The following is a 13,546-nucleotide window of genomic DNA, read 5'->3' on the forward strand; positions in this document are numbered from 1 at the left end:
TGAGATTATAGTGTCATAGAGGTGATCAGTAGCAGAGTAGAGAAGAGAAGGGTTGAGGTGGCGAAGGTTTCTACGTGTAACTGTTAGGTGGTTGGAGGGAGAGGAGGTGGAAGATAGGGAGAGAGCAAAACGAATACGGTGGTGATCAGAGAGTGGGAGAGGATTGTTGGAAAGGTTGCACAGATAGGAGAAGACAAGGTCAAGGGCGTTGCCGTTGGAATAAGTAGGAGCCTTTATCAGTTGCTTCAGGCCAATCGATGAGGTTAGTTTGAGAAGTTTAGAAGTAATAGTAGTGTTAATGTTAACAGGGATGTTAAAGTCACCGAGAATAATTGTGGGGATTTCAGAAGAGAGAAAGTAGGGTAGCCAGGCAGAGAAGTCATCAAGGAAGGCTGATACTGGTCTTAGCCCTTGTACACACGGGTCGGACATTCCGACAAAAAAATCAGTCGGATTTTGTCCAAAACTGATGTTGCATACACACGGTCGGACAAAGTTGTCGGAAGCCGATTGTACATAACGTGATGACATTATTTCGTTAGGACGGGAACTACGTTCAGGCTAGTAGCCAATAGCTTTGGTCTAGGAATTTGATCTGAGCATGCGTGGCACTTTGTCCGATCGGAATTCTCTACAAACGACCAGACAAAGTCCGGTCAGATCATGTTGTCGGAAAATTTTATAGCCCAGCTCTAAAACTTTGTCGGTCGGATATTTCAACGGAAACAGTCCGATGGAGCCCACACACTGTCGGATTATCCGACAACAGGGTTCGATCTGACATTTTCCGTCGGAATCTCCGACCGTGTGTACAAGGGCTTAGAGAAATGGGAGAATTGGCCTGGATTCTTTCCTAAATGTACATAATATAACTGAGTACTGATATTTATAGGTAAAGTTGATCCGGGGAAAATCTGATTGACTCTCGGGGGATCAGGAAGGAATTTTTTCCCCTGCTGTAGCAAATTGGATCATGCTCTGCTGGGATTTTTCGCCTTCCTCTGGATCAACTGTGGGTATAGAATTGGGTATATGGGATTGTATGGTAGTGTTTTTTTTTTGTTTTTTATTGGTGGAGCTAGATGGACTTGTGTAACTTTGTAACCATGTAATATATTATAATAATATTAATGATCATAATATTATTGGAATAAAATTCTGAGAATGGCGTGCTAAACCTCAGGAGATATACGGACAATGGAAATGTGTTATAAACTCCTGGTGAGATGGTATGTGACCCCCCCCCCCCCCCCACCAGAGGGCACACAGGATCGGAGCAGAGGGACCCCCAACTTGTTGGAGGGGATGCGATGCCCCGGGGACCTTTTGCGCACCTCTGGGGGGAATGCACAAAGATCCAACCCTATTGGGAGGGAATCTTGGCATCAACCTTCCAAATCACAGGAGAGCAGATCCAGAAGAATCCTTGGGGTTGCCTATTTCAAGATACAGGGAAATCGGCCCCTCAATATAAAAATACTTTAGTTTCATTTCTTTTAAATGCGGCTAAAAGCCTGATCCCGAGTGTCTGGAGGTCCCAGGAAGCTCCGAGATTGAAGGACTGGTTTGCAAGGGTTGAAATGATAAGAGTCATAGAAGAAACTATCCGCATAGAAGAAGACTCGCTGGAGAGATTCCGGAATTTATGGGGGAATTGGTGAGAGTTCAGGGAGTCTGGAAACTGGAGGCATTGATGAAGGTGTAGGGAAGGGGGAGAGGGGGATGGGGTTTTTCCCTTTTCTTTTTTCTTTCTTTTTTTTTTCTATTTTTTTTTTTTTTTTTTAGGGTTTAGAGGGGTACGGGGAATAAATGGATTGAGTATAGATAGGGGCATAGGATGTTTTTAACATGTGACCGTGTATATGTATGTCTTATACAATAAAATTGTATAGACATACATACAATTGTAAAGTGAATATAAAAAAGAAAAAAAAGAAAAAGAAAATATTATTGGAATTAGAAAATATTGTCTGTGACAGCTTGGCCGCTGTGCTGGAGCGTGCAATGAGCGAGCTCTCAGAAAAGAAATCTTCTGCCACCCAAAAAGTTCTCTAAGCCCTTGTACACACGGTTGGACATTCTGACGGAAAATGTCCGATCGGACCGTGTTGTCGGATAATCCGACCGGGTGTGTACTCCATTGGACTTTTACCGTCGGAAATGTCCGACCAACAAAGTTTGAGAGCTGGATATCAAAAATTTTCCGACAACATGATCCGATCGGACTTTGTCCGATTATTTGTAGAGAATTCCAATCGGACAAAGTGCCACGCATGCTCAGATCAAAAAAATTCCTAGACCAAAACTATTGGCTACTAGCCTGAACCTAGTCCCGTCGTAACTAAATAGCGTCATCGCGTTCCGAACGATCGGATTTTCCGACGAACTTTGTCCGACCGTGTGTATGCAACACCAGTTTCGGACAAAATCCGACGGATTTTGCTGTCGGAAATGTCCGACCCGTGTGTACAAGGGCTTATATACCATGTTTTGCATCTTTACGTTTTTTTTTCAATAAAAATCTATTGAAAGTGAAAACTCGTCCTTTTTGCCTCCGCACATACGTGTTTCGTGGCAGCAAGAAGTTATTAGACCTTTACGTCAATTGACTAAATAGGCATGAATAAATAAATTATATAATGCTAAATAAAATAATAATGATAATATTAATACTATAAAAAAAATGGCAATATGATTATTATTATTAATATGAATAATAATAATATGAATAACATATTGAAAAAATAATAATATATTGGAAGAATGATTATAATAATATACAGTAGTGTGTGTGTGTGTATATATATATATATATATATATATATATATATATATATACTGTGTGTGTGTGTGTATATGTATATATATATATATACTGTATGTGTCTGTGTGTGTGTGTGTATATATATATATGACATGTGCATTCGTTTTCGTCCGAATGCATTTTCGTCCGAATTTCAGGTATTTTCGTTTTCGTTTTGACAAACGATAACGAAAGTGCAGATTCCGAAAAACGAAAGATCCGACATAAATAAATGCTTTTTTTCGTTTTCGTTGTTACAACAGTTCGATATAGAATAGGAGATTCGAAGTGACCGTTCGATATAGAATAGGAGATTCGACGTGACTCCATATGTCTATTGAACCTGTGGTCGAATGTGCCTAAGTTTCGTTTACCTCTATTAGTCCTATTATATAGAAAAGCTTCGACAGAGAGTAAATATTCGACATAGAGAGAACAGAATCGACAGAGAGAAACGATACTGGAATTGGGTGGGGGAAGTAAATTAAAAAAAAAATAATGATAATATTCGACGGGATCGTTGCACGTTTATAATAATATTCGACGGGATCGTTGCACGTTTATAATAATATTCGACGGGATCGTTGCACGTTTATAATAATATTCGACAGGATCGTCGCAACTATACGACACTGCAATCGTACATTTCGGCAATCGAATGCTCCGCCTATAGGCTATATAGTTTAGCAGCTCCATCGAATCTTCTTTATCCATTCGACAGACACCATAAGCCTTCCAAGACAGATTCGACCGTAATTCATGTGGATTTTCGGACGAATGTAATTTTTGCACGAAAAACAAAATAAATAAAAACGAATTTCGGGAGTAACTAAATAAATAAAATTTACGGACGAAAACGAAAAAACGAAACGAAATATTCTAGTCTGCACATGTTATATATATATATACACTGTATGTATGTGTGTATCTATCTCTCTCACTATATATATATATATATATATATATATATATATATATATATATATATATATATATATATATATATATATACACACACACACACTGTATGTATGTGTGTATCTATATATATTTATATATATATATATATATATTATGTGTATATATATATATATATAACATACTGTATGTGTGTGTGTGTGTGTGTATATATATATATATTGTAGGACACAAGGCTCCCCTTACCTTGGTGTCATCTTTGTCTCCATCATCTTCTCCATCCTTGGATGGCTCGGACCCCGTCGGGGGAGTCACCTGAACATTCACTGTGTTTTGGATCTCACCCTCTTCCTTCCCATCTGCAGAGAAATAGGCAGAACATCTCACTTACCACCTGACACCATGAGCTGCTTCACTTCTACTGATTTATAGTTCATGTGGGTCCGTACCTCCACATCTTCTCACAGTTAATACCCAGAAACCCTATTAGTCAACCGGTAACAAAAAAAAGTATTTGCAGATTTAGCCTACTTCAAGAACATCATGTCATGGTGAGGAGTGCAGACTAAAGCTCAGCACCACACACATTACAATCTGATTGTACAATCTCTTTTAGATCTGCCAACAACCTCCTGATTGGATACCAATTGATTGGATAGTTTCTGAAGGTTCTCATATTACATAGTTTTATTGTATGTACAAAGATTGCATGGTGAGATTATAATGTGAATGGTGAAGGTAAGGATTTTAGGGGAAGGCCCTGTCCTATGGAAAAATGAGGGAATGTGGAGGCTGACAAAATACTGTGCTGACTTCATGTACAGTGCCTTGAAAAAGTATTCATACCCCTTGAAATTTTCCGCATTTTGTCATGTTACAACCAAAAATGTAAATGTATTTTATTGGGATTTTAGGCGATAGACCAACACAAAGTGGCACAGAATTGTGAAGTGGAAGGAAAATGATAAATGGTTTTCATTTTTTTTTTACAAATAAATATGTGAAAAGTGTGGGGGGGGGGGGGCATTTGTATTTAGCCCCCTTTACTCTGATACCCCTAACTAAAATCCAGTGGAACCAATTGTCTTCAGAAGTCACCTAATTAGAAGTCACCTGTGTGTAATTTAATCTCAGTATAAATACAGCTGTTCTGTAAAGCCCTCAAAGATTTGTTAGAGAACCTTAGTGAACAAACAGCACCATGAAGGCCAAGGAACACACCAGACAGGTCAGGGATAAAGTTGTAGAGAAGTTTAAAGCAGGGTTAGATTATAAAAAAATATCTCACGGAGCTCTGTTCAATCCATCATCAGAAAATGGAAATAGTATGGCACAACTGAAAACCGACCAAGACATGGCCATCCACCTAAACTGACCGAGCCGGGCAAGGAAAGCATTCATCAGAGAAGCAGCCAAGAGGTCCATGGTAATTCTGGGGGAGCTGCAGAGATCCACAGCTCAGGTGATAGAATCTGTCCACAGGACAACTAATAGTCGTCTCTCCACAAATCTGCCCTTTATGGAAGAGTGACAAGAAGAAAGACATTGGTGAAATAAAGCCATAAGAAGTCCTGTTTGCAGTTTGTGAGAAGCCATGTGGGGGACACAGAAAAACATGTGGAAGAAGGTGCTCTGGTCAGATGAAACCAAAATGTAACATTTTAGGCTAAAAGCAAAATGCTATGTGTGGCAGAAAACTAACACTGCCCATCACCCTGAACACACCATCCCCACTGTGAAACATGGTGGTGGCAACATCATGTGGTGGGGATGGTTTTCTTCAGCAGGGACAGGGAAGCTGGTCAGAGTTGATCGGAAGATGGATGAAGCCAAATACAGGGCAATCTTAGAAGAAAACCTATTAGAGTCTGCAAAAGACTTGAGACCGGGGCGGAGGTTCACCTTCCAGCAGGACAACGACCCGAAACATACAGCCAGAGCTACAATGGAATGGTTTAGATCAAAGCATATTCATGTGTTAGAATGGCCCAGTCAAAGTCCAGACCTCAATCCCATTGAGAATCTGTGGCAAGATTTGAAAATTGCTGATCACAGACGCTCTCCATCCAATCTGACAGAGCTTGAGATATTTTGCAGAGAAGAAGAATGGGCAGAAATGTCCTCTCTAGATGTGCAAAGCTGGTAGAGACACCCCCAAAAAGACTTGCAGCTGTAATTGCAGAGAAACGCGGTTCTACAAAGTATTGACTCCGGGGGGCGCCATACAAATGTACCCCCATGATTTTCATATATTTATTTGTAAAAGATTTAAAAAAAAACATTTATCATTTTCCTTCCACTTCACAATTATGCGCCACTTTGTGTTGGTCTATCACATAAAATCCCAATAAAATACATTTGCATTTTTGATCGGAACATGACAAAATGTTGAAAATTTCAAGGGGTATGAATACTTTTCAAGGCAGTGTAAGTACGATATTAAATGCAAAAATGCTTTAAAGGCTTTAAAGTATCTCGTAGTTGGCCACTATGTTGGCACAAGCCACAATTTATGAGGTTTTAGCAATTATTTTTTAAAGGAGCTAATAGCTGATATAAGGAGAAGGGGTATTAAGAGTCTTGGGAGTCTACTTATAAAATAATTACTATTTTATAAGTAGACAAGTATTTGCCCTGCCGCAACAAATGTTATGCTCTGTGATTATTTCATGATTGTCAGTTCCATCTAGTGGCCATAATGGGGTACTTTTTGCAATCAAAAAAATATTGCATTATGGCTACTAGATGGAGCTGATTACTATGATCATCAGCTCCATCTGGTGGCCATAATGTGGTATTTTCTTGATTCATGCTGTTCTTATGTAAAAAGGAAATTCTTTACTTTGATCAGCGGCTCCATCTAGTGGCCATAATGTGGTATTGTAGTGATTCAGGCTCTTCTCATGAATATAAGGAAACACTTATTTACTATGATCGTCAGCTCCATCTAGTGGCCATATTGTAGTTATTTCCTGCTTTGTGCTATTTTTATAATAATAAGGAAACATTTGTTTACCATGATCGTCAGCTCCATCTAGTAGGTACTATTGCTTTCCCTGACACCAGCAATGGGGCACTATTACTCCTACTGACACCAATGATGAAGCACCATTCTTTCCACTGACACCAACGATAGGGTACTATTCCTCCCACTGATACTAATGATGGCACTATATTTCTTCCACTGTTACCAATGATGGGGCACTATTCCTTCCACTGACACCAATGATGGGGCACTATTCCTCCCACTGACACAAATGATGGGGCACTATTCCTCCCACTGACACCAATGATGGGGCACTATTCCTCCCACTGACACCAATAATGGGGCACTATTCCTTCCACCGATACCAATGATAGGGCACTATTCCTTCCACTGACACCAGTGATGGGGCACTATTCCTTCCACTGATACCAATGATGGGGCACTATTCCTCCCACTGACACCAATGATGGGGCACTATTCCTCCCACTGACACCAATAATGGGGCACTATTCCTTCCACCGATACCAATGATGGGGCACTATTCCTTCCACCGATACCAATGATGGGGCACTATTCCTTCCACCGATACCAATGATGGGGCACTATTCCTTCCACTGACACCAATGATGGGACACTATTCCTTCCACTGATACCAATGATGGGGCACTATTCCTCCCACTGACACCAATGATGGGGCACTATTCCTCCCACTGACACCAATGATTGGGCACTATTCCTTCCACTGACACCAATGATGGGGCACTATTCCTTTCACTGACACCAATGATGAGGCACTATTCCTCCCACTGATACCAATGGTGAAGCACCATTCTTTCCACTGACAGATGGGGCACCATTCTTTCCACCGATACCAATGATGGGGCACTATACCTCCCAATTTGGAGAACTACACTGGTCACATTTGTTCTCTTACCCTGCAATTCCAATACAAGACCAGTAAAAAAAAAACTGCTACTGCTAAATGTATCTCTCCTAGAAAAACACATAGAATATACAGTATTCAGAACTTGTATTGTGCATATAAAGAATATAATCATGTACATAGAAATATATTTTTATGGGAAGAGGATCTCAGTACTACACTGATAAGTGGTAAGAAATAAAAAAATAAATAAAAAAAAGTAGTATTTTTACAATGTTTGCCCAGCAATTTACCCAGTAAATGCACATCCATTCATTCTGCGAGAATGGTGCAAAAAGTAAATGTTATTGGACGATTTCCTGTCCTAGTCAAATGTTTTTATTGATTTAACAGAAAGTACTCTATTTGTATGTATGATAGTCATTTCCTATGACACTTATCGCCATCTAGAGTCCAAGTGCAGTATTTTCTGATTTAATCAATGAAAACCATTCAAACAGCACAAGAGCTAGCCTAAGAACATTTGTGTTTTTTTTTTGCTCCATTCACACAAAGTGTATGTACTTACACGTTTACTTGGAAAATTGCTATTCATTCCAGCAGCTACTATGCCAACACAAAGCTAAAGACAATGGGAACACTAGCACTCAGGGGCGTAACTATAGGAGTTGCGGGGGTCACAATTGTGACCCGACCCCATGCTCCAGGAGGGCCATATGGCTCCCTTGTACACCTGAATAGGAGGGGCAGCATATAGAGGAACCCTCCTCTTTGCAGCAGCAATAGGAAAATGGAAGGCATCGGTTCCTCTTTATGCTGCCCCTCCTATATATTTTACTTGTTTCCAGCTGCCCCTGGGGCCCGTGTGCTCCCCTGCCCACCCCCTCCCCCCCAGTAGCTCTTTCAGCTTACCCCCTCCCCTCTCCCGCTGGCTGCTGCGTCGATGTGATAGGATGGAGAGCTGGGAAAGGGCCAGTAAATATGTAATTTACCAATCCTTTCCTTTTCAGAATGAACACAGTAAGAGATTAGTACCAATCGCTCCTGTGTCCATTCATAACTGAAGCATAGTAAACTGTGTTTACTATGCTTAGGTTTGTGAATGAACGGGACGTTCTGTACAGAGCTATTCCTGTCTATTTATTCTGTGCAGCTGAGGCTACAGAGATGGAGATTGAGGGTTGTGTCCTCAATCTCCTTTCTCTCTCTCAAATGTGAAATGTCAGAGGTCTGTTTAAATCTCTGATATTTCACCAAAGCTCCCAAATGGGGCTCCTAAAAATTGTTAAATAAATAATAATAAATAAACTTGTAAAATATATATATATATATATATATATATAAAATGGTAAAAAATAATAAAAAAAACTACTGACACCACTGGTCGCAACCAGGCCCTGGCATTCCGCCACCGTTGGGGAGTGCCTTAGCCCTTGTACACACGGTCGGAGAATCCGTCGGAATGTGTCCTATCGGACCGTGTTGTCGAATAATCCGACTGTGTGTGGTATGCATCGGACTGATTCCGTCGGACCCAATTTTCCAACTTGTTGGAAATATTTTCCTACCAACTGGTTCGATCGGACATACTCCGATCATGTGTAGAGAATTTTGATCAGAACAAGTGCCACGCATGCTCAGATCAAATTCCTACATCAAAGCTATTGGCTACTAGCGTGAATGTAGTCCCATCGTAACGAAATTACGTCATCACGTTCTGAATGATCAGATTTTTCGACAACTTAGTCCGACCGTGTGTATGCAACAGTTTCGGACAAAATCCGACGGGCAAAATCCGACGGATTTGGTTGTCGAAATCTCTGACCGTGTGTACAGGGGCTAAGACAGCAGGAAGGGGGCCCACTGTGGGACAATAATAAAGGGCCCCACGACAGGAGTAAAGGGCCCTAGGATCAATGGGAAGGGACCTGGGCCCAGAGGGACAGGGCCCAAGCTCAGAGGGAGGGGCCGACAGCTGGGGTCAGGGGGGGGCCTTCATGGTTTCTTGCAGGGGGGGGCCCCTTGAAGCTTATAGTTATGCCTCTGCTAGCACTTTATTACCACTGATAAGACTTCTGGCAATGATACGAACCATACTGTTTTCTTTAGGCTCTGACTCTAGTGTTTTCAATGTTTTGGAAAGATGTGGCTTAATTGGTCAAACCAGATAATGCCAGTCCTGCCATGGCAGCAACCGCTTGTAGTTTTGAAGCAGTAAAGCTTAAACTCTTCAGCTTCTCTAAATGTAACTTGACTGCCCCAGAACGTTTCACCAAACAAATGAGCTCAGCTCTACCCCCCCCACCCCGGCTGTTATCATCATACAACACGTGTCGGTCTCCTAGTTCGGCTCCTGCCAGTCCCATCCACTTGGTGTTTGAAAAAGTCAACACTGGACTCCATACATAAGTTTATTTATTAAAAATCAAGTAGTCCAGTATGCAGCAGAAAGCTACTTTGTTTCGGCTCACAAAGCCTTACTATCATAAATAAACTCTGTCAATTATATTTGGACTCCAACATTTTAATTTTTGACTTTCCCATTGTCCATCATCTGGAAGATTACCATTGTAGGGCGTAGTATGGGTCTATATTCATATATAACTTTAGTTATTGAATTACAAGAATAAGTTAAGAGTGATTACTTATATCTATATACAACATGTTTAATGCATGAGGCATCTGCTTCATTATGCTATGGGAAGTTGGGAACCTTTGACCTTTTTCTTTTCATCGGTTGTAGCTATTGTCTTCACTACCATATAAATATGACTGGGAGACCAGTTTGCATTTTGAGGTTGAATTTAAGGTGGAAGCCTGACTATCTAATCTAGGTAGCTCATTTATAAATGAGCTAGTGACTCCCCTGGATTGAATATGCTGTATTTATTCCTGTATCGTATCATCTGTATACATCTTTCTTTCTTTTTTTTCCAATACATTTTATTGAGTAAAAAGACAATACAGCAAGTAGAAACATATGATTAACATCTGTTGCAAATGGTAAGGCACATAGAACCTGTTGCACATATAGTAACTCGTATGACAGTGAAAATCAAATATGAACTTTAAAGATCCAAACATTATTATTGATCCAACCAGACAGTGTAAGTTGCTCAAACAGTCCTCGGTTCACACAGCGAGGCGCGGCGAGGCGTCTCCGACTTGCCTCGCCGCGACCTGCGGGGACCTCAGCGGCGACTTGCAGAGGACTTCTGTATAGAAGTCAATGCAAGTCGCCCCCGAAGTCGCCCAGAAGTAGTACAGGAACCTTTTTTCTGAGTCGGAGCGACTCGAGTCGCTCCTCTCAGAACGGTTCCATTGTACAGAACGGGGGCGACTTGCGGGAGCGAGGCGAGGCGAGTCGTGTCGCCTCGCATCGCCTCGCTGTGTGAACCGGCCTATGGGAGTCCGTTGGCTATGTAACTTTTGTCTCAGTAAGCATCAAATGATAATTATCTTACAATAAACAAAGAAAAATGGGGGGGGGGGGTAAGGAGGGAGGAAAGAGTAAAGGGAGGGGGGGGAGATGATGGGTGCGTCTCCGCTGCCCTCAATCATAAGTGCGGGGTGAGGAAAATAAGACGATAGGCGAGTGGGTTATGTGGTGGTGCATTCATATGTTGGTCTGTAGAAGCAAAGGGGTCGGGAATATGGGATGTCTGATATTCTCTGGGGGGGGGGGGATATACATCTTTAATCAAAGCTAAGTAAATCTTTTTATTACATTCTTTGTGTGTTGTTGTGTTTTTATCCTTGCAATTACTGACCACATATCTGAAAGGGTAAATGTATGAATGAACCTATGGTTAAATGTAACACAATATTTAACCCCTTAATACATAATGGCGCTGCGACATAGGGCTGGATGATCTGGATCTGCTTCTGATAGAGGAATGAGATGCTTGCTGAGACAAAAGAAAACAAATATCACCTCAATGGTTGCTTAGCCCGTATTGAAGAAGCATAGGTGGACCACCAAGTTGGGGTCACTGCTGTAAACCATTCTTGCTCTACCTTCTGTTAATACCCTTATTTTGGCCAGAAAATATCTCATAGAAGACTATCTCACCTCCATTGGAATCACTGGATCAGGAGAACAGACTGGTGGAATCCTCCAGTACTGCTACAACCATCCTAATATTCCAATACTTGCTCCACTTTCTAGACAATCACTTTGTCCTGTGCAATACTCATAGAATACTATCTCTCCTCAATGGGCGAGGAGAACAGACTGATGGAACCCTCCAATACTGATGTAGAACATTCTAGTGTTCCAATACTCGCTCCACCTTCCGCTAATACTCCTAATATAAAGACCATCGATTTGGCCAGAGAACAGCTCATAGAAGACTATGTCTCCTCCATTGGAATCAGTGGACCAGGAGAACAGACTGGTGGAAACCTCCAATACTTCTGCAAATCATTCTAGTATCTCAGTACTTGATTCACTTTCTGCTAATACTTTTATTATATAGACCAGGGGTTTCCAAACCTTTTAAACAAAGGGCCGATTTACCGTCTTTTAGTCTTCAAGATTTTAGGGGGGCCGGACTTCGGTCAGTGAGAGTAAAAAAAAATTACATAGTGTCTGTGCCCCATCATTGGCATCAGTGGGAGGAATAGTGCCCCATCATTGGTGTCAGTGGAAGGAATAGTGCCCCATCGTTGATATCAGTGGACGGAATAGTGCCCTTTCATTGGTGTCAGTGGAAGGAATAGTGCCCCATCGTTGATGTCAGTGGAAGGAATAGTGCCCCATCATTGGTGTCAGTGGGAGGAATAGTGCCCCATCATTGGTGTCAGTGGAAGGAGTAGTGCCCCATCGTTGATATCAGTGGAAGGAATAGTGCCCCATTGCTGGTGTCAGAGGGAGGAATAGTGCCCCATCATTGGTTTAAGTGGAAGGAATAGTACCCCATAGGAATAGTGCCCCATCGTTGATATCAGTGGAAATAATAGTGCTCCACTGTCGGAATCAGTGGGAGGAATAGCACTTCATATTTGTGGGAGGAATTCTCAAGGGCCAGATAAAGGCATGCAAAGGGCCACTGATATAGACCATCACTTTGCCCTGGGCACAGCTCGTAGAAGACTATTTTTCCTCCATGGGAACAACCAGGTTGGCGTCACTGTTGTAAACCATTCCAGTGTTCCAAGACTTGCTCCACCTTCTGTTAATACTTTTACTATAAAGACCATCGAGTTGGCCAGAAAATGGCTCATATAAGACTATCTCTCCTACATAGGAACAAATGGACCAGGAGGACAGACTGGTGGAATCTTCCAAAACTGCTGTAACCATTCTAATATTCCAATACTTGCTCCATCTTCTAGATAATCACTTTGCCCTGGGCAAAGTTCATAGAATACTACCTCTCCTCCATGGAAATCAGTGGACCAGGAGAAAAGACCGGTGGAATCCTCCAATACTGCTGCTTTAAAGTTTTGGGGGGTCTCTAGTGGTGTTTTCCAAATGAAGCCCTATTAAGCTACTGTCATTTCGCTGGTGACCCAGATATGTTCAGTATGTGTAACGTCAAAAAATAAAATAAAAATAAAAATAAAGAACCACATGAAAGCCTCCTTTTCTCACCTTTGAGTTTCAGTCCTTTTGCCTCTACCTTGGCCTTGGCCATGTTGTTCATGATTTCAGCCTTGTCCTTAAACTTTGCTGTAAAGGAGAAAATGAACTTACTGTTCACTCCTACTGTACAAAAATATATAACAAAGCTCTAAAAACATCTATAGGTCACATACACATGTTCATTCATTCCATCCATATATATATATATATATATATAGAGTACACTGTCTGCAGGTGTGGGGGGGGGGGGGGGGGTATGCAAAGGAGACTAAAAGGAAAAATTCAATTGGTGTAATATTAATTGTGGCTAACAGGTAGTTATACAAAGTAAAACAAATTCCCAATTCTATTTTTTAAAATTGCAAAAAA

The 13,546-nt window shown here is 41.3% G+C and overlaps 1 protein-coding gene across 2 annotated transcripts in view; it reads right to left on the reverse strand.

Moving 5' to 3' along the window:
* The window catches only part of LOC143963808 (sodium/potassium/calcium exchanger 1-like), a 143,761-nt gene that overhangs the window by 27,109 nt on the left and 103,106 nt on the right, over nucleotides 1-13,546 (reverse strand). The window contains exons 5-6 of one of the 2 annotated variants that reach the window (XM_077473539.1): nucleotides 13,187-13,264; nucleotides 3,968-4,080 (exon numbers count right to left, since the gene is read on the reverse strand). In XM_077473539.1, coding sequence (XP_077329665.1) covers nucleotides 3,968-4,080; nucleotides 13,187-13,264 — 191 coding nt within the window. The remainder of the gene's footprint in view (nucleotides 1-3,967; nucleotides 4,081-13,186; nucleotides 13,265-13,546) is intronic. The other variant, XM_077473540.1, reaches the window with a different exon arrangement.

This window comes from Lithobates pipiens, unplaced genomic scaffold (genome assembly GCF_037356315.1).
Source record: "Lithobates pipiens isolate NorthernLeopardFrog02 unplaced genomic scaffold, aLitPip1_a1.2 Scaffold_8, whole genome shotgun sequence".
NCBI classification, from domain to species: Eukaryota; Metazoa; Chordata; class Amphibia; order Anura; family Ranidae; genus Lithobates; species Lithobates pipiens.